General features: G+C 37.6%; 1 protein-coding gene across 1 annotated transcript in view; it reads left to right on the top strand.

Moving 5' to 3' along the window:
- nac (GDP-fucose transporter nac) overlaps positions 1–17,949 on the top strand; it is a 114,663-nt gene that overhangs the window by 80,051 nt on the left and 16,663 nt on the right. Inside the window, exon 5 of the mRNA XM_081762580.1 lies at positions 4,431–4,723. Coding sequence (XP_081618706.1) covers positions 4,431–4,723 — 293 coding nt within the window. The remainder of the gene's footprint in view (positions 1–4,430; positions 4,724–17,949) is intronic.

Genomic DNA, 17,949 nt, shown 5'->3' with positions numbered 1-17,949 from the left:
CCACGGTGAATATAACAACGCATTTGTCAGTGTAGTGTGTAAAAATCGCTCGTGATCATGTCAGTGTCAAATGGAGTTTTTAGAGCTTGTTTGCTTTACGAGTTTAAATTGGGGACAAATGGTGCAGAAGCAGCTAGAAAAATATGTGTTGCGCTCGGAGAGGGTGTAATAAGTAAATGTACAGCACAAAAATGGTTCCAGACCTTTTCAACTGGTGACGAGACCTTTCAAGATAAGCCTCGCTCTGGGAGGCCTAAATCAGTGGATATGGACCACCTGAAGGCCTCTATTGAAGATGATTCCAGTCAAACATGCGAGGAACTTGCTCACCGATTCGAGGTAAGCAGGAAAATTATTCGGATAAGTCTGCATCAGTTGGGGAAGACCTGAAAACTGGGTCAGTGGATCTCTCACGAGCTGACCGCTATGAGCCAAGTTCTAAGACTGAATATCTGTTCATTTTTGTTGACGAGACACAAAATCTGTCCAATTTTGGACCGTATAATAACTTGTGACGAGAAGTGGGTCATGTATGACAATAAAAAACGGTCATACCATTGGCTATCACCGAATGATCCGAAGCCTTTGACTGCAAAACCGAACATCCATCAACACAAGGTTTTGCTCTGTGTTTGGTGGACTACAAACGGTATCGTGCACTACTAATTCTTGGAACGTGGTAAGACAATTACCAAAGATGTGTACTCATCACAACTGAGAACGGTAGCCACTAAACTGACCCAGAAACAGCCAGCACTAGTAAACAAAAGAGGTGTGCTCTATAACCAGGACAACGCGCGCCCTCACACCGCAAAACAGGCGCTGGAAGTAATCTCAGAACTTGGTTGGGAGCTTGTATCTCATCCTCCCGACTCCCCAGATGTCGCCCCTTCGGATTGCCATTTATTCTTGGCCATAGACAACTTTATGCGTGGCAGGCAGTTCAAGACTGAAGAAGACGTCAAAAATGCAGTTGCTGAGTTTTCCGAGTCTCGGGAACAAATATTCTACAAAACTGGCATTTACAAGCTTGTTGAGCGCTGGGAGAAGGTTGTAGAAGCAAATGGAGGCTATTTTGCCGAATAAACAAACCGTTAAAACCCTGTAATTGACAGTTTTCTTCCATAGTATAAAAGCGCACGAACTTTCTTGCTTCCCTGGTAATTATGTATCAACATTTTTACCTCCTCGAAATTTTCAATATAGTGTGATATAAAATTTAAAAATTGTTACATTGCATTGAAGTAGTATGGAGGCCATTCCGTTTTTAGTTTCGTTTGTGGCGTCTTGTCTGCAGTGAGAAACCACTATTCGTATATTTATCTTTTGACTCATCCATTCCCTCCCATTTTATTATCTTTTCCCTCATTACTTCATTATCAGGCAGTTCTAGTCAGTTTTTGTCATGCATAACCTTTAGTTGTTAAAACTACGTACTTCATTTCATTTCACTGAAAGTAAATACTACGTATAAAGGAATGCTATTTTAATGTTTTGAAGACCTGGGTTAAAGAAGTAGAAGAGATCCATTTCTCATAGTTCATGTCAGCGGCGGATTGAGGCACCTCAGCCACTACACCCATCTCATGATAAGCTGTTCACTAACCAAATCGCATGCTAGCATGTCTTTAGCAGTTCTGCTTTAGCCACAGACTGTTTTACAGTGTATGCACATTTCAGTATATAAAAGTATCTTTATGGGTTTAGATAATTTATTTATTTTAGTTTTTTATTATTTTTTTTAAGCCCAAGTCAGCTTGCCTTGTTTTCCTAGGCAGAAATCCGGCGCTGCTTCACGTATAAATTAGTCTGACTGTCTTCAAATAGAGCAGTGACATGGCTCACGAATTTTAGTATTTGTATCGTGTCGTTCTGGTTTTAATGTTTGAAGATTCCTTTTATTATCTACTTTTCGACTCTTTCCTAACTTTGGTCTGGCACTTAAAAATAGGATAAAAAATTATCAAGAAATAATAATAATAATAATAATAATAATAATAATAATAATAATAATAATAATAATAATAATAATAATAATAATAATAATAAATAAATAAACTTAACGAAGTGTTAAAATACCTTGTCAAATGAAGCTATTTTGTATTTATTGTAACCAAAGCTGTAGTTGCGAACCAAAATCTTGATAGTCCATGAAATCAGTATTAATTAAAACAAGGAATAAGTGACATAAAATGTGAAGGTAGTTTATCAGTTCCCAAATTCTTTTCTTAATAATAAAATGTATTTATGGTAAACGCTGAAAATTTCGAGAAACCATTCTACGGGTTGCTTGCTCTCTTACATCAGAACCGTACGTTTTATTCTTGATTTACACTCACTGTTTATAATACTTCATATTTGTGTTATTTTATACCAAGGAGCAAGTAAAGACGAATCCTACCTTGTTTCTTCGTCTTTGTGTTGTCCATGTGATTTGCCTTATCGGATGAACACTTGCCTCAGATTTAATTTAGATGCTATGGACTTCATTTTATTTGTTTAGTTTTAGATATCCATGCACTTACTCGATTGCAGTAAATTTTGATTTGGTTGATATATTAATTTCACCAGCATATCCGAATACGCAGGGGACATTTTATAGGGTTAGCGATCTCTCTAAACAGTGATTAACAGCTTAAATATATTCATTTCTGCGCTTATAATAAGTATGACTGAACTCGTCACTACTAAACATGGATTCTACATACGTTAACAAAGGTGATTATCCTATGTAATATATACAGATGGTGATCAGAAAAATGGAGACACCTGAACGAAATTGCAACTTACCAGATTAATATGGTGTCGGGCCACCTTTCGCCTTCAGAACAGCCTTGATGCGACATGGGATGGAGGCAGAGAGGTCGTGAATGGTAGCAAGTGGAATTTTACACCATTCCTCGTGCAGGGCATCGGCCAGTTCTGTGAGAGAGGATGGAGGTGGAAATCGTCGCCGGAGTCGTGTTTCCAAGACGGACCACAGATGTTCAATAATGTTGAGATCTGAGGATTGGGCGGGCCAGGGGAGGTGTTGAACTTCATCCTGATGTTCCTCAAACCACGCTGCAAAACACCAGCTGTGTGAATGGGTACATTATCATCCTGGAAGATGGCGTCATTGTCCGGGAACAACATCCGGACCATAGGATGCAAGTGGTCTCCTAAAATTGCGATATAATCGTTAGCAGTGATTCGTCCGCTAAGTGTGACCACAGGGCCCAATGAAAACCATGATATGGCGTCCCACAACATCACCGAGCCGCCGCTATGTTTCACAGTTGGGTGGAGATACTGCAGATCATAAGCTTCTTTGGGCGTTCTCCACACATAAACACGGTCCATGGTTGGGAATAGGGTGAAGAATGACTCATCCGACCATATCACACGTTTCCAGTCCTCAACGGTCCACGTTGCATGATCGCGGCATCATTTGCGGCGTGCGAAAGCGTTATGGTCCCTAATGAGCGGTTTGGCCCGTGCAACACGGCCCCGTAAGTTCATGTCATGTAATTCGCGGCGGACTGTGATTATCGAAACAGGGTGGGGGAAGTGCTGATTAAGTTCCTCCATCACTTGCTCCGCAGTGGTACGACGGTTCTGCGTGACAATGCGCTTTAATACCCGGCGTGACCTGTCACTCATGATTTTCTTCCGCAAACTGTTCCGCTTCCCCGATGTGGTTTTCCCGTGTGTTGTGTAGGCCGTCATCACCTTCGACACTGTCCCACGCGACACACTTAACACAGTAGCCACTGCCGTCACACTCACTCCACATAACCCCGCACCAACAATTTGCCCTCTTTGAAAATCTGAGAGGTCTCCCATTTTACACTACCTCCGTCTGCTGCAGTCACTGGACACTGCTGTTCCACTGCGCCTGACGTAGTATGGAGACCGACGTAACACACCACCACCAGCTGTCCGGCGCTGCGGGCGCCACGACACCACTGCCAAACCATACATCTAACGTGTTGCCAACTACATGTGTTTCCATTTTTCTGATCACCATCTGTATATATATATATGTAAAATTGCTGTTTACTTTTGTCGATGACTGTACAATTCATTATTAAACATTCTAATTGTTCATATGTCCAGTTTGTGTCAACATAGATATTATTCAATTAACTAGGGTAAAATATGTGGATTTCTGAATTTGTTTTCTAAATTTAACGAAATTTAAAACGGACTTCTGAGACGTAGAGATCTGAAGATAAGAAAATAATTTTATCTAAACCTAAGTGAGCTAAGAAAGAAAGGAAGACCGAAGTATGCCTTAAGAAGGCAGATCACACTTCATTCATTGAGTTGTACCTTGCCCATGGCGATGATATATTTTGAGTTGGCTATAGTATTTATCTGTATTAATGACTTTGATTTTTTTTGTATAGATGCCTAGATACAGTTTTAATACTTATTTTTGCTTTCAGGTTCATTGTCTGTGATAGGAACAGTGTTTGGCGTTCTTGGATCATTATGCTTGTCACTGTATTCCATATTTACAAAACGAGTATTGCCAGTAGTTGATAACCAGATATGGCTGTTATCGTACTTCCTTAATGTATATTCTTCAGTACTTTTCCTTCCACTTATAGCAATAAATAAGGAAATTCCGGTAATAATTAATTATGATGGTATACAGGGTTCTCAGTTTTGGATGTTAATGATCATCGGCGGTTTCTGTGGACTGGCTATTGGATACGCTACTGCTCTGCAGATTCAGGTAAGAAAAAAATATGATACCTTGCTGATAAAATGTTATAGTTTGATACGGTAATAACTTCATGCTGTATCCCTCCGTGCGTTCTCTTCCGATGTTGGTTAGGGGCATAACAACATTGTGTTCCACATGACTTCACTCAGCTTTACTATTCTGTTTATTTGAGTTTTACGTCTCACAGCCTTGTTCTTTGGGATACTGCGAGAAATGAATAACGATTATGAAGTAAGCTCTGAAAGGACTATACTTACCATCTGTGCAGTGAGCGGGATTCAAACCTGTAACAGACAGATTTTACGATCGTCGATTCTAATATGACTGTCCGTTTGCTGCCTAAATGGGAATTATTCTCGCCTATGAAACAAGTCTTTCCTCGTCAGCAATCTCGAAGTGAACATGGAGTAGATACAAAGTACACGACACACAACAATATAATTGATCAAAAATGGATGAATGTACGCTATTTTCAAGAGCTATTCAAATACTGAACAGGATAAATCTGTTACATCAATTCTTCCTTTACAAGTACAGATGGAAATTACCACAGCATCGGGTAAGTATCAAGGGGTTTCCCGATCGCTATAATCAAACACCAGGTTAACACGTCTGTACAGTCACTTTTTTAAATAACATCTTCCCATAATTGAGACCCGTTCAGCCACACTATTGTCCCTTGCTAGATCAACAATTCTCCTGCACTTCCAAATCCTCAAATATACGGGATTGCCCAACGAGCTTCCATACAACTATCAGTGAGGTAACCACTTAAAGAACTCCAGTATAACTTCATAATGACAACTTTTTTACTTAAATGAGGCAATGGACAAGTGAAAATTCATCAAATGTTATTCCAATAGCACCACAAAATTTGTTTGTTTGAACGAAATTCTTCTGCAGTTGCGATTGCTCATGTTCCTGAATTAACTCAACTATTCGAAACAAAAACAGTACCAGATAACTGGCGCAATAATTTGCCGTAAATTACCAAAGTCCATGTGATGATTCTAAATTGCCCTGACGGGATCCTGTGACCATTACTACATGCCCATTCCTGATTGGATTAGTGCTTGGTCGAATCTCCTTTAACAGCACATAAAGTTTCCTTTCAACACTGTGCCAAGGTATCCAGCGAGTCAGTGTCATCCTATAACAAGTGGTATAATTCGTCTTTTCGCTGCATTTCACTACAGGATGGTTAAATTATGGAAAATCATGGTCTGCCGACCACAGCCCAACAATGGTAACTCAGCTTTTAAGAATGAAACATGGTTCCACAAATATTGTGGCTTGTTGCACGTTGCAATGTCCCTATTTTGTTTCCTTGCCATTTGCGGTTTTGTAAGCACAGACTTCTTTTTCTTTCAACTCGTCAGTACATTTACTATGCAAATACCGCTGGATGGTTCGTGCTGATTTGTGAACCTTGGCTGCGATGTCATTGGTAGGTTTGTCTTGTGTTCCTGCCGATCGCATTTTTAGACGTGATGATTTTCCCGGTCGACCCGATCTTAGGTCTATGTATGTCTTTCTGTCTCGTTTGAACTGCACTGTATTCCTGTTAATAGTTGCTAACAGTACATATAACATAGCACTGCTAGTACGCTGAGTTCTACCACGCTCCCAGTGCTCAGTTATGCGACCAAAGGTAAACTCTTCAGTTCTTCACAACCACGTCCGCGCGCCATGGTGTCAATTGTTGTACTACATGCTTACACCACTGCCTATGTCATGCTGATTGACCATTTGCATTCGTTCGGTGTTCCCATGAAATTGTGTTGCCCTGTGGATGTCTATTTGCTATAGTGTAGATGTATGTGTAGCAGGGGATTCAAAAGTCCCAAGACACTTTTTCTTCTTCGAAACGAAAATCAGACGTTACCTGTGTAAATCATGTAAGGGAGCGTATGTTTTACTATAATTGGTAGTCGTAGCTGCCATCGTCAGTATTGAATGAACGTCATATTTCGTAAATGACAAGAGGGTTATTTGGAGTATCAAACAACATTTTCATAAATGGAATGCTCTAATCTGTTTGTTAATAGCTTAACGGTTTAAGTTACTTACAGTTAAAGATAATGTAAGAGAGGATGGAGTGATCATGGTCGCTGGAGAATGCGGCTTTCGTGTCATAGCTTCCAACTTTAACAAGAAACATCCCGAAAGGGCTCCAATTTTGCTAGGAAACATCGAATTTTTGATAGTCAAGTTTCGTGCCACGGTAATGTGACGGATAAGCTCTGCAGCAGCCACCCGAAACAACTACCGGCAAAAGACGCCCCGATATTTTTTACCAATATTTCTACGAGATGTATGCGAATCTGTGATTAGTGTGTGATGTCAGTCTGGCTTCCATCGTGTGGATTCTGTAAAACCAGAAGTGATACCCTTGCAAGGTGTAAATACATCAGAAACTAGCAAATGATGACCCAGATATACAGGTCGATTTCCGTAACTGTGCGTTACCCAACACCAAGAGGATATCTCGATCGCAGAAGTAATTTTGTTTCCTCACGATGTGTATTTTTACGTAAATTGCCAAGTGAATTTCATAACCATAGGTACTGGGATTACAAACCCTTATGTTTAGAGGCAACCAAAGAAATTGGTTCGAAGGTGGTGGTATAATGTGGAGTATTGGGTACCAGTGTCGTTGGATACACGTTTATCCATACCACCCTCACTTTGTCGCGGTGCTTTGAACTACTTCAACACAATGTTTTCTTCCTTCCCACAGAATATAACACATCCCTCGTTACTCCCAGGAAAAGGGACCACTACACTCTGGATAAGAAGTTCGTTAACGGTTGATGTCCAGTGTTGTGTTTCACAAAATTGGGCCTCGTAACGTCGTTAAATGATCACCCAACCTCTCTCCTCTGGACGGGGTTAGTTGAAATAATTTGCTTACTCCGAAGAAAATTGCGACGTGCACCACCTACGCTACTGCATCATAAAGCCTGTACTAGCATACCTCGCAGAGGCTCATATAGGTCTATTTAGAGTGGATGGAACGGTATATGTTGAGATAGAACCACCACTTTCAAAGACTGACAAGGAAAGCTATCCAACTCCTCGACGAATATCGCATTGAAACTTGCACAAGTGAAAGGACATATTGAAAGATGGAAACATGCTTAATCTTACGATTCGCAACATCGTTGAACCGGAAGTAGAATGATCGTTCCCCCATAACCCCTGAAAGTTATGTAGTCTGGTCATACCTGTTTTCTCACGAAGACAAATATTGCTAACTCAGGATGATAACAGTCGGTGGTGATTGGGATCTTTAGTACGTCATTGATGAGAATCAATGTCAAATGGAACACGGTACGTTACTCGATGGAGAAAAAGGACACGCTGAAACCACAACGCAAAAATTGCTATTGTTGTTAGTAAGACTATTACTACTACTATTATTAATTTTATTATTATTATTAGTAGTAGTAGTAGTAGTAGTAGTAGTAGTAGTAGTAGTAGTAGGAGGAGGAGGAGGAGGAGGAGGAGGATGATGATGATGATGATGATGATGATGATGATGATGATGGTGGTGGTGGTGGTGGTGGTGGTGATGATGATGGTGGTGGTGATGATGATGATGATGATGGTGGTGGTGGTGGTGGTGGTGGTGATGATGATGATGATTATTATTATTATTATTATTATTATTATTAACAATAATAATAATGAGAAGACAACAAATAGGCTATATTGTTGGGCTCGTTCAGTAACGAAGGACTTCGGTCCGTCTTGAGTGTCCTCTAGCACTGCTATAAAGGTTTTAAAATCCACAAACAGCCATACCCCAGCCGGGACTCGAAGTCGGGACCCTTGAGTAACTGGCTTGACGCTTCAACCAACACGAACATGAGGTCGGCAATAAGACGAAGAAAACGACAAAGAAATAATAATAATAATAATCGTATACCAGTGGCTCTTAACCTAATTTCTATCACTATCCCCATTTTATCACATCCTCTTGCCAGTGACCCCCTTATAATTTCTGTTTTGTAAGAAGCTTGTGTTCGGATTTTTAATATACCTATTCCGGAGATCTCACAATATCCATGTATTTCTATAATAGTAGAATCCATTTCTAGTATATAGTGGATACAGTAACTTCCCTAAAACCGAATGGATTAAATCCATATTTGGTTAGTTCATTCATATTACAAATATCGAATCGTACCTCTTTCATTTAAATTGATTTTTAACCAACACTGCAGCTGTTGAAAATGTTTGGTAGACCAATTTTTTGTTGTTTTTGACGGTATGTATACAAAAATTGTCTATCGGAACAAAATTAAAAATACAGTGAAACCTCTCTAAAGCGGACAGGCGTGGGGAATCAAAAATTGTCCGCTATAGAGAGGTGTCCGCCTTAAAGAGGTTTCAATATTTTCTTACGTAAATTAGTAAGCATTGTAATATGCAATTAGAAAACATATTTTTGCATGAATCATGTATTCACGATTATTACCAAAATGTTACTGTACCTGCATTATCCTCCGCCATCCAATACTCTATGTTCGAGGCACAACATGGAAATAAGATGTTATAGTTCTCTGCACTTTGCATTTATCATTACTTACTACGTTTTCAGTATGTTCTTTAATTTGTGGATTAATTGCAGTTCAATAGTGTCTTTTTATTTTATTTTATTTTTATTTTTATTTTATTTATTTATTTTTTAGAAATATGCGTAACCGCGGGCAAAAACTACCGAACTTGTATTCTGCTTGATTAGAGATTCCAGTGGGACAGCAGAATAATGTGTCATCCCAAATAGGGGACAACTGTCAATCACTTTTGTGTCTAAAACAGGTTGGGTGGGAATGGGGTGCAAGTAAAGGACATGAGAGTGTTGTTCAACAGAGACGCTTCGTGGGTTACGGAGCAGACAGTTGAGGAAGCAAAATGTTGTCAAAATGCTTCCTTGGTGACATGTATGAATTACTAAAAATGTATTTTTACAGTAATTTTCAACTTGTTTCTAAAGAAAGTGTCCGTAATATGGAGGTAAATAGTACCTATTAAAGACAGAAAAGACTGTCCGTGTCCATACTAGAGAGTGTCCGCTTTAGAGAGGCTTGCCAATATGTTTTTTCCTATTACAGTGTTTGGGAATTACAAAATATGTCCGTTATGGGAGATGTCCGCTTTATAGAGGTGTCCGTTAGCAGAGGTTACACTGTAATAATTATTTAAAAAATATTTTCCGGTATTAGATTCTAATTATATTTCTTTTCGCTTATCAGCGCGACTCTCAGGTTGAGAAACTCTGTCGTATACTATTCCTCCGTCTTGCAGACCTCGTGTTCGTGTGGGTTTAGGCGTCAAACCAGCGACTTAAGGGTCCCGACTTCGAATCCAGGCTGAGGTATGGTTGTCTGTGCATTCTAAATTCCTTATAGCAGTGCTAGAGGACATTCAAGACGGGCCGAAGTCCTTCGTTACTGAACGGGCTCAACAATACCTCTGTTGTCTTTTTTTCATTATTATTATTTTTACTCAACATACTGCTCATATTAATAATACTAATCCTCCTCCTCCTCCTCCTCCTGCTACTACTACTACTAATAATAATAATAATAATAATAGTACTAAGAACAATAATAATAACTGTAGAAAGCCATTTTTGCGTTGTGGTTTCAGCGTGTCCCATTTCTCCGCCGGGTAAACGTGTTCGTTTGGAATTGTAGAGTGTAGTCTGGGGAAGAAAGTGCTATACTTCTGAAACAGTTACTTTTCTAGTTTTTTATTTTATTTTATTTTATTTTTTTTAATAATAAATATTCTAGCCAGCCTTGTAAGAAAGCTTTGTTTTTCTTTATTCATATTTCTATCTTTCAATATGTTCTTCCACTTGTACAAGTTTCAATGAGATACTCGTCGAGGAGTTGGATAGCTTTCCTTGTGAGAAACAAATAATTCTAAACATTTGAGCAGAATTGTGCAGCAAACCAGGGGCGTCATTTAGGGAAGGCAGGAGGGGGCAATTCCCCCCCCCCCCAAGAGTTTGAGGAATACATATACTTTAATCGATTGTTTTCTAATATACTAGTACAAAACGTGAAAGTCTTATGTCGGTGGTGCTCTTGCCCCCCCCCCCCCCAAGCGAAGTCTGAAATGACGCCCCTGCAGCAAACACTTTCGTTTGTGTAACTGTAACTACAATTATAACAATTTTGAAATGAAGTTTCATTCCAGAGCTATCAATATTAAAATAATATTCAAAGTTAGCATTTTGATTATATTTTTCGTTCAGAAGCTTGTTTATATTTGTATATTTGTGATATATACTTATGGATATTATACCCCCTGTATTTTCTCGTTAAAATGACGTTCACTTATAAAATTTCAAATTAAATATACATACAATAATTTTTATATCAAAGCATAGTTACAATTTGCATTTATCTATGTTCCCAGTATAGATATAGAAAAGTGTAATGCTTTTTTGTAGTGTTTTAGTAAGTATATAATCTATATATATAAAATTGAAAATCACTACGTTTGTGACTCTAAATCTCCTCAACCGCGCGATCGATCTCAATCAAATTTGTAACATGGATGAGGTTCGAGGCTGGGCTTGTTTTAGGCTATTCACTTTGAGGGTAGAACTGAGGGTTGGGGGAGGGGGTACAAAAATAAAACTTAATAACTCCTGAACCACTCGATCGATCTTGATCAAATTTTCAACATAGATGAGGTTCAAGACTGGGATCGTTCTTACGATTTAAATTTGACGGGGCAACGTAGGGAAGGAAAGGAGGAGATAAGTAAAAATCAATTTATGTAAGACTGAAAATTTTTGTAACGTAATAAGTCTTGAACTATCCGACCGATCTCAATCAAATTTTCAAGATTCATGAGGTTCGGATCTGGAAAATTTTTTTTGTAATTTCACTTTAACGGTAGATCCTAGGAGAGGGGGGACGTATAAAGAAAAACTAATAAAACCTAATAACTTTTGAACCATCCAATTAATCTCGATCAAATTTTCAACTAATATTAGAGTCGGGCCTTGGGTGTTTTTTATCGTTTCACTTTGACGAGCTAACCTAGGGGAGGAGGAGGGGGATATAATATGAGTGTGTGTGTGTAAAAAATAAATAAAAATGACTGCCTTTGTGACTTCATCACTCTTAAACCACTCGACTGATCTCAATCAAATGTTCAAAATACGTGAGTTTAGCAGCAGGAGTTACTTTAGGCTCTTCACTTTTACGATGCAACGTAGAGGAGGGGGAGAGAAATTCAAAAATGATCAAAAATAACCGATATTAGTGTTGAATCCAGTTTTCGGGGTCGATGAAAGAAAGAGTGACACTTCTGATGCTGTTTCAATCCAAGTTCAGCCTGATAGTTGGGCAGAGAAGGGTATAACGTAGGAGAGGGGGATAAATATTTAAAAATGATCGAAAATGACCAATATTAGTTTCTAATCCATAGTTTCCGGGATCATTCAGATGAACAGTGACATTTCCGATCCGGTTTAAATCCAAAATCAGCTCCGCCACTTGGGGGAGGGGGAGAAAGAGATACATATATAAAAATGATCGAAAATGGCCACTATCAGTGTCAAATTTATAGTTTTCTGGGTCGCTTAGATGAACAGTGGTACTTTCGATTCCGTTTAAATTCAAATTCAACCCCGCAAATTGGAGCAGGATGAGGAACAGATATTTAAAAATGATCGAAAATGACCAATATTAGTGTTGTTCTATAGTTCTTGGGGTCGCCGAGATGAACAGTAACACCTCTGATGCTGTTTAAATCCAAATTCAGCTCCGCACCTTGGGGGAAGAGGGAAAGGGAAATACATAAAACTGATCAAAAATAACCCATATTAGTGTCAAATCCATAGTTTCCGGGGTCGCTGAGATGAACGATGACACTTCCGATCCCGTTTAAAACCAAATTCAGCCGCAACTTAAGAGAGGGGGAGATAATAAAATGATCGAAAATGATCAATATTAGTATCGAGTCCATGGTTTTCGGGGTCGCCGAGATGATCAATGATCTTTCCGATACTCTTTAAATTGATGCCATTAAAAACGTAAACAGCATATTTCATGGGTATTAAACACATGAGATACGGAGTTGTGCATTTAAATTGTCATTTCAATCCAGCGAAGCGGGTAATATATGCTAGTATATATATATATAATGTCACCATGTAGGGTAAAATAAAGTAGGCTAAACATATGAGTTAAAAGTACATGAAGTAAGAATATTTGTATGTATTGTAAGATTTTTCAGTCCATGAGACAATTTCTTGAGATGGTATATAAAATTTTCTGAAGAACTCCTAAACGTAATTAAATCACAGGGAATGTTATAGTTACCATGTGAAATATTTAAGATTTTCTTAGTACCTAGAACTAAGGCACCTGAACGGATGAATTGCAAAATTTTCTTACGAGAAGAAATATGCTGTTTGCAAATCAGCAGAAAAGTTGTTATAGAAGAGTCTACCATCTATACATGAAATCGTATGGATTTTCAGCAATGATGGAAACAAGTATTCTAATATGCACTCATATAGAAATTGAGAGAGATAAAATTGAAGTAAAAAAAAAAAAAAAAAAATAGCTTTGATTAAAATCAATTACATTTCGATACGATTTGTAATAAAGAAAAGCAACATTATAAAAGAAAAGTGGATGTACTTTGCACATATTTAAATAATGAAGAAATTTTTAATGACAAAAATGTAAGTGTGAGGAAGAACTGAGAAAAATAAATTGAAAAATATGTGCAGCTTTGATTGAAACTGAAAACTAACGTTCAAACGTAAACTTTCATTAGAAAAACCTCAAAGAGGGTGACCTCTACGTTAGGAAACATAGTTGTAGCCTATACATTTGTCATAGCCGTAAGTTTGTGTGGACTTTAAAAAAAAAAAATGATGTGGCTAGAACTTGTGGTAAAACAGAAAATATCCTTTACTCATACGGTTATGTTGTTAACCTCAAAAGAGGGTAACTTTTACATATTAATATACATACAGCTGAAACCTAGTTCTCAATATGTCGGGAGATAATCTATGTTAGCTCCTTTATAGCATATGAAACTGGTCATGTCGTTGAGTAGTGAACCTGAACCTCTGTATAAGCATGCAGGTGTACCTATAACGAAAGCTTATTTTTGAAAATACAGCCCCCAAGGATCTATTTATTAAGGCCGTTAGTTTGTACAAATACTGATTTTTTTTTTTTTTTTTTTTTTGGATAGTCCTGGCTTGATATCAAACTGCAACTTCTGTTTTGAAGTTGGTAAAATTTTTTGTTTGTATTTGCACAAACACAATTTTTTGCAGCTCAAACGAAGGTTTATCGGCTAAAACAATTATTTTGTTCATATGTTAATTTTTGGGATGTTGATGATTCTGTCTTGACCTCAAGTTGGACCTGCTACTGTACAGTTGGTATAATTTTGTAAGTATAGTTGTAGAAACGAAAATTTTTCTTGCGTAAACGACTGATATTTGTTTCCTAACTCTTAAAAGTGGTTCTAGCTTGGCATACATAAAAATAATAATTCATCTTTATATATATATATATATTCACATGACCCTCTTGCCGTTTACAAAATGTGACGACGACGATCCAATATGATGGCCATGACCCGCAAGTACTGTAAACCATAGGTCTTCTAACACGATTTATACAGTTGAAGTTGAGTCTACTGAAATCTCACCCGTTTTAGTGAAAAAAAGGGTGGCTTAGAATTTTTGATTCACCCTGTGTGTATATTGTTATCTCATAATAAAGCTACAGCTACGTAATGAGCATTATGTATAACAAGATTACCCAAGCATATATGCTATTATCAACCACAGTACAGCTAATAATATGACTCGGAATCACTCAACTAACCCAGTAGAGGCCTTCAGCAATCATGTGAAACACAATGTTACTAGTCACTAATAAACATATTTCGACGAGGAGCCTTTCTCTCAAAATTACTAGTCTTATCACTTCACAAGCTACAAGCCGCGAGTGTAAATTTCACAAGTTCTTGTAATTTCTGTTTCTTCAAAGTTTTATAAAAACTTGTACGCAGAACAGTTTTCACCAGTCACGTACCAAATCTACAAGTTAGCTAACAAATACGTAGAAAACCAAGCACTATATGAAATGCTGACGGTTTGGCTATTTTCTGTAGTGCTAGTTAAAATCCATTCGAAAATAATTGCAATAGAATTGAAATTAAATATTTTGAATGTGATAAAAGAATAAAATGATATTTATTTTGGTAGTACTTTGACATAGAAAGATAAAGTAAATGAATGAACAAAACTATTGCAGGCGTGCCAGCCCATGGACTAATTAAAGCATACAAAATTTATTCATATATTCGGGAAATTTAGCCTAAACTAAGCAAACCTACATTAAAAAATATTAATACTATTATCTAGCACACACTTTACACAGTAATTTATCATAGCATGAAATAAAGAGTAATATTTTAACAAATCGTCTTAGATTGAGTTTAAGTTACTTCTCCACATCAAAGAGCATGTAATAAAACGCACTAAAAATAGATAGGTAGGCGCGATGAGAAAAGCCCAAATGCAAATTAAATGTTCAAAAATAAAAATGTTATATTGCTTGAACGCTTTCTTTGGAATGTATACTTTAATTTTTTTCGTAGAGTCGACTGAACTTTTCTTCCTTCATTAACAGTATTAGATAAATCAATGGACATTTTTTTTTTCTGTACAGTTACTTGACCACAGTTTGCATTCAGTTTCACGCTATTTTCCTTAAATATTTACACAGAAGCTACACGAACGCTGTACAAATCTCCAATCTTTGGTGGATATTTACTTGTGCCATACTAGAGTTCCGTGAAACAATATCACTGGTCAAGGAAGCCACGCGTTCTTGTAACACTAGTCCAGATCTTGTGGCTAGTATTTTATTCTTGTAGGTTCGAGAAATACACTCGTATATTTACAATATCACAAGCATATGAACAAATATTACTAATTTAATAGCTTTAAGAATTAAGCCCTACAGGTCTCCCAATATTGGCGTATCTAATGGGTCACATTGCCAGTTATTTCGAAATGATGGTGTGAGCTCGGCGACTTGTAACGCTTGATGATTAACAATGAATCGTTAAAAATGATGATATTACATACTGATATGGAGGATTGATCTCATGGAATGGGTTGGATCCGCTTGTCCTTCTAATGTCATTGACCGATGAAGATATGCTGCATGTTCTGGTGACCATGTGCAGCACTTCATGAACCTCAGTGATGGAGTATAATAGTAGAAAATACCAAATATCGCTACTTAAAGGTTGTCCAAGTAAGTTATGAGCAGATTTGTATTTTATTTATTGAGTTTAACGTCCTACGTTGTGCACTACGGCAAAGGGAGACACTGATGATGAGATGAATGATAATGGTGGAACCAAGGAAGACGAAACTCACTTGGCGTGAGCTGAAATCGGACCATGGACTCAACGCACGAGAGGTGAACGCTCTATCACTAAGTCACCGGAGCTTCATGAACTGCATATGGACAGCTGTATGACCATCCCGACATACACTCAATCGAACACGTATTCGGCGTCAGAGAAGATCTTTTGAGTGAAAGGTTGCGCACGTAAAAATACTGGAAGGCTGTGGGAAACTATCTGAAATATGTGGTTCGGTAAATCTGAATGACTTCCATTCATTTCTGGAAACGATAATAATCTAATTTTTCCACCTGTGAGTAGTTTAACATCCCTTTTCAGTAGAGATGCCATACGAAACCTGAGCCTATAGTTTGATGTGGGTTCCAAACCACGTGAGCTACAAGAACACTGGTTCACTTCTTCCAGCAAAGAGGGTGAACTAACCGTTATCATGTGTGTTGTATAATTTGTATGGAACATATATCATGTGTAAGATTGTGTCTGGAACTTGGAATTGTTTTTCCATTCAAAGATCAAGTTGTCTTGAAATAGCGTGTGCACTAGGACGTTTGCCCTCTCAAACTGAATTTTCACAGGAAAAAAAAAAAAAAAAAGGTTTGTGTATTTTACGTACAACGCTTATGAATGCAATTTCTTTAAAATCATGTATGAACGTACATTAGATATGTTCTGTATTATCTTCAACTGATAATATACTTAAATGGAGCTCTACCCCATCAAACTTTATTTATTTATTCTCCAGAAAGGATAAAGTACACATTAGTTTGTTTTACATCTGCTGTTTATGTACATTTTAGTTTGAACTGTGTACATCCATCGACCGATTCCAGTGCTGATGACAAATATGTCGGAGTACTTTTATCCGTTCAATAGCTATTCCACAGCAAAGAAAGAAAAGTGGAATCTAGGATGGCAAAGATTTACAATATTCCTCGACAACTTTGAGACAGCGATATACGAGATAACGGATGGAAAAGCAACTGAGGGATAAAGGTACAAATTTTAATTTTAGGTGTATACGGGGAAAGGGGAAAAGAATTGTTCTGATTTTGTAACGAAATACGAGACAGAAGAGTAGCAAAGTGATTTCTAGGAGGCAGTATTGATACTATTGACGGAAATTAGAAAACCATCTCATGCAGCCAAAATTATATTTCGAATACTTACCAGAAGGTTGTATGGAAGAACAAATCAAGAAGATGAAGAGGATCAATTTGTGTTAAACGAAGGGTAAGGGAAGAAAAAATGCAAATGGCTTATTAAGACCACTCGGTGAAAGATTTAAAAAAAAAAAAAAAAAAAAAAAATCTGTATGTAATGTTCATCAGTCTAGTAAAGACTTTTGACCAAGTAAACTGAAAAATTCTGATGGGAGTGCTAAGTAAGGTAACACTCACAAAATCACCAGAAACATAAATATGAATCAACAAGTAAAACTTAGAGAACGGAAGGAATAATAAAGGAAAGTGTAATTGGAAGGGGAGTTCAAGATGAATGATGCCTCTGATCAACATTGTTTAATATCTGTTAAGACGAGTGTACGTAGGAAAGATGAAATCAGCAGGAATCTGCGTACACATTAGAATTTAGGAAATAACCGATTAACTCTTATACCATTTCCTCTGTAGTTGTGAATTCAGTGGAATTGAAAGACTGAAAAAGTGCGACTGGGCTGACAAGAATCAAATCCGGGTCTTCGACTTACCATGCCGGTGCGCTAACTACTACGCTACTCACTTGTCAATCTGTCCTCTGACTGATCACATTTTCCTTCGTGAAATTGAGGCCCA

Source organism: Thermobia domestica, chromosome 6, assembly GCF_964235325.1.
Source record: "Thermobia domestica chromosome 6, izTheDome1.hap1.1, whole genome shotgun sequence".
NCBI lineage: Eukaryota > Metazoa > Arthropoda > Insecta > Zygentoma > Lepismatidae > Thermobia > Thermobia domestica.
This window is presented reverse-complemented; position numbering and strand designations above follow the sequence as displayed.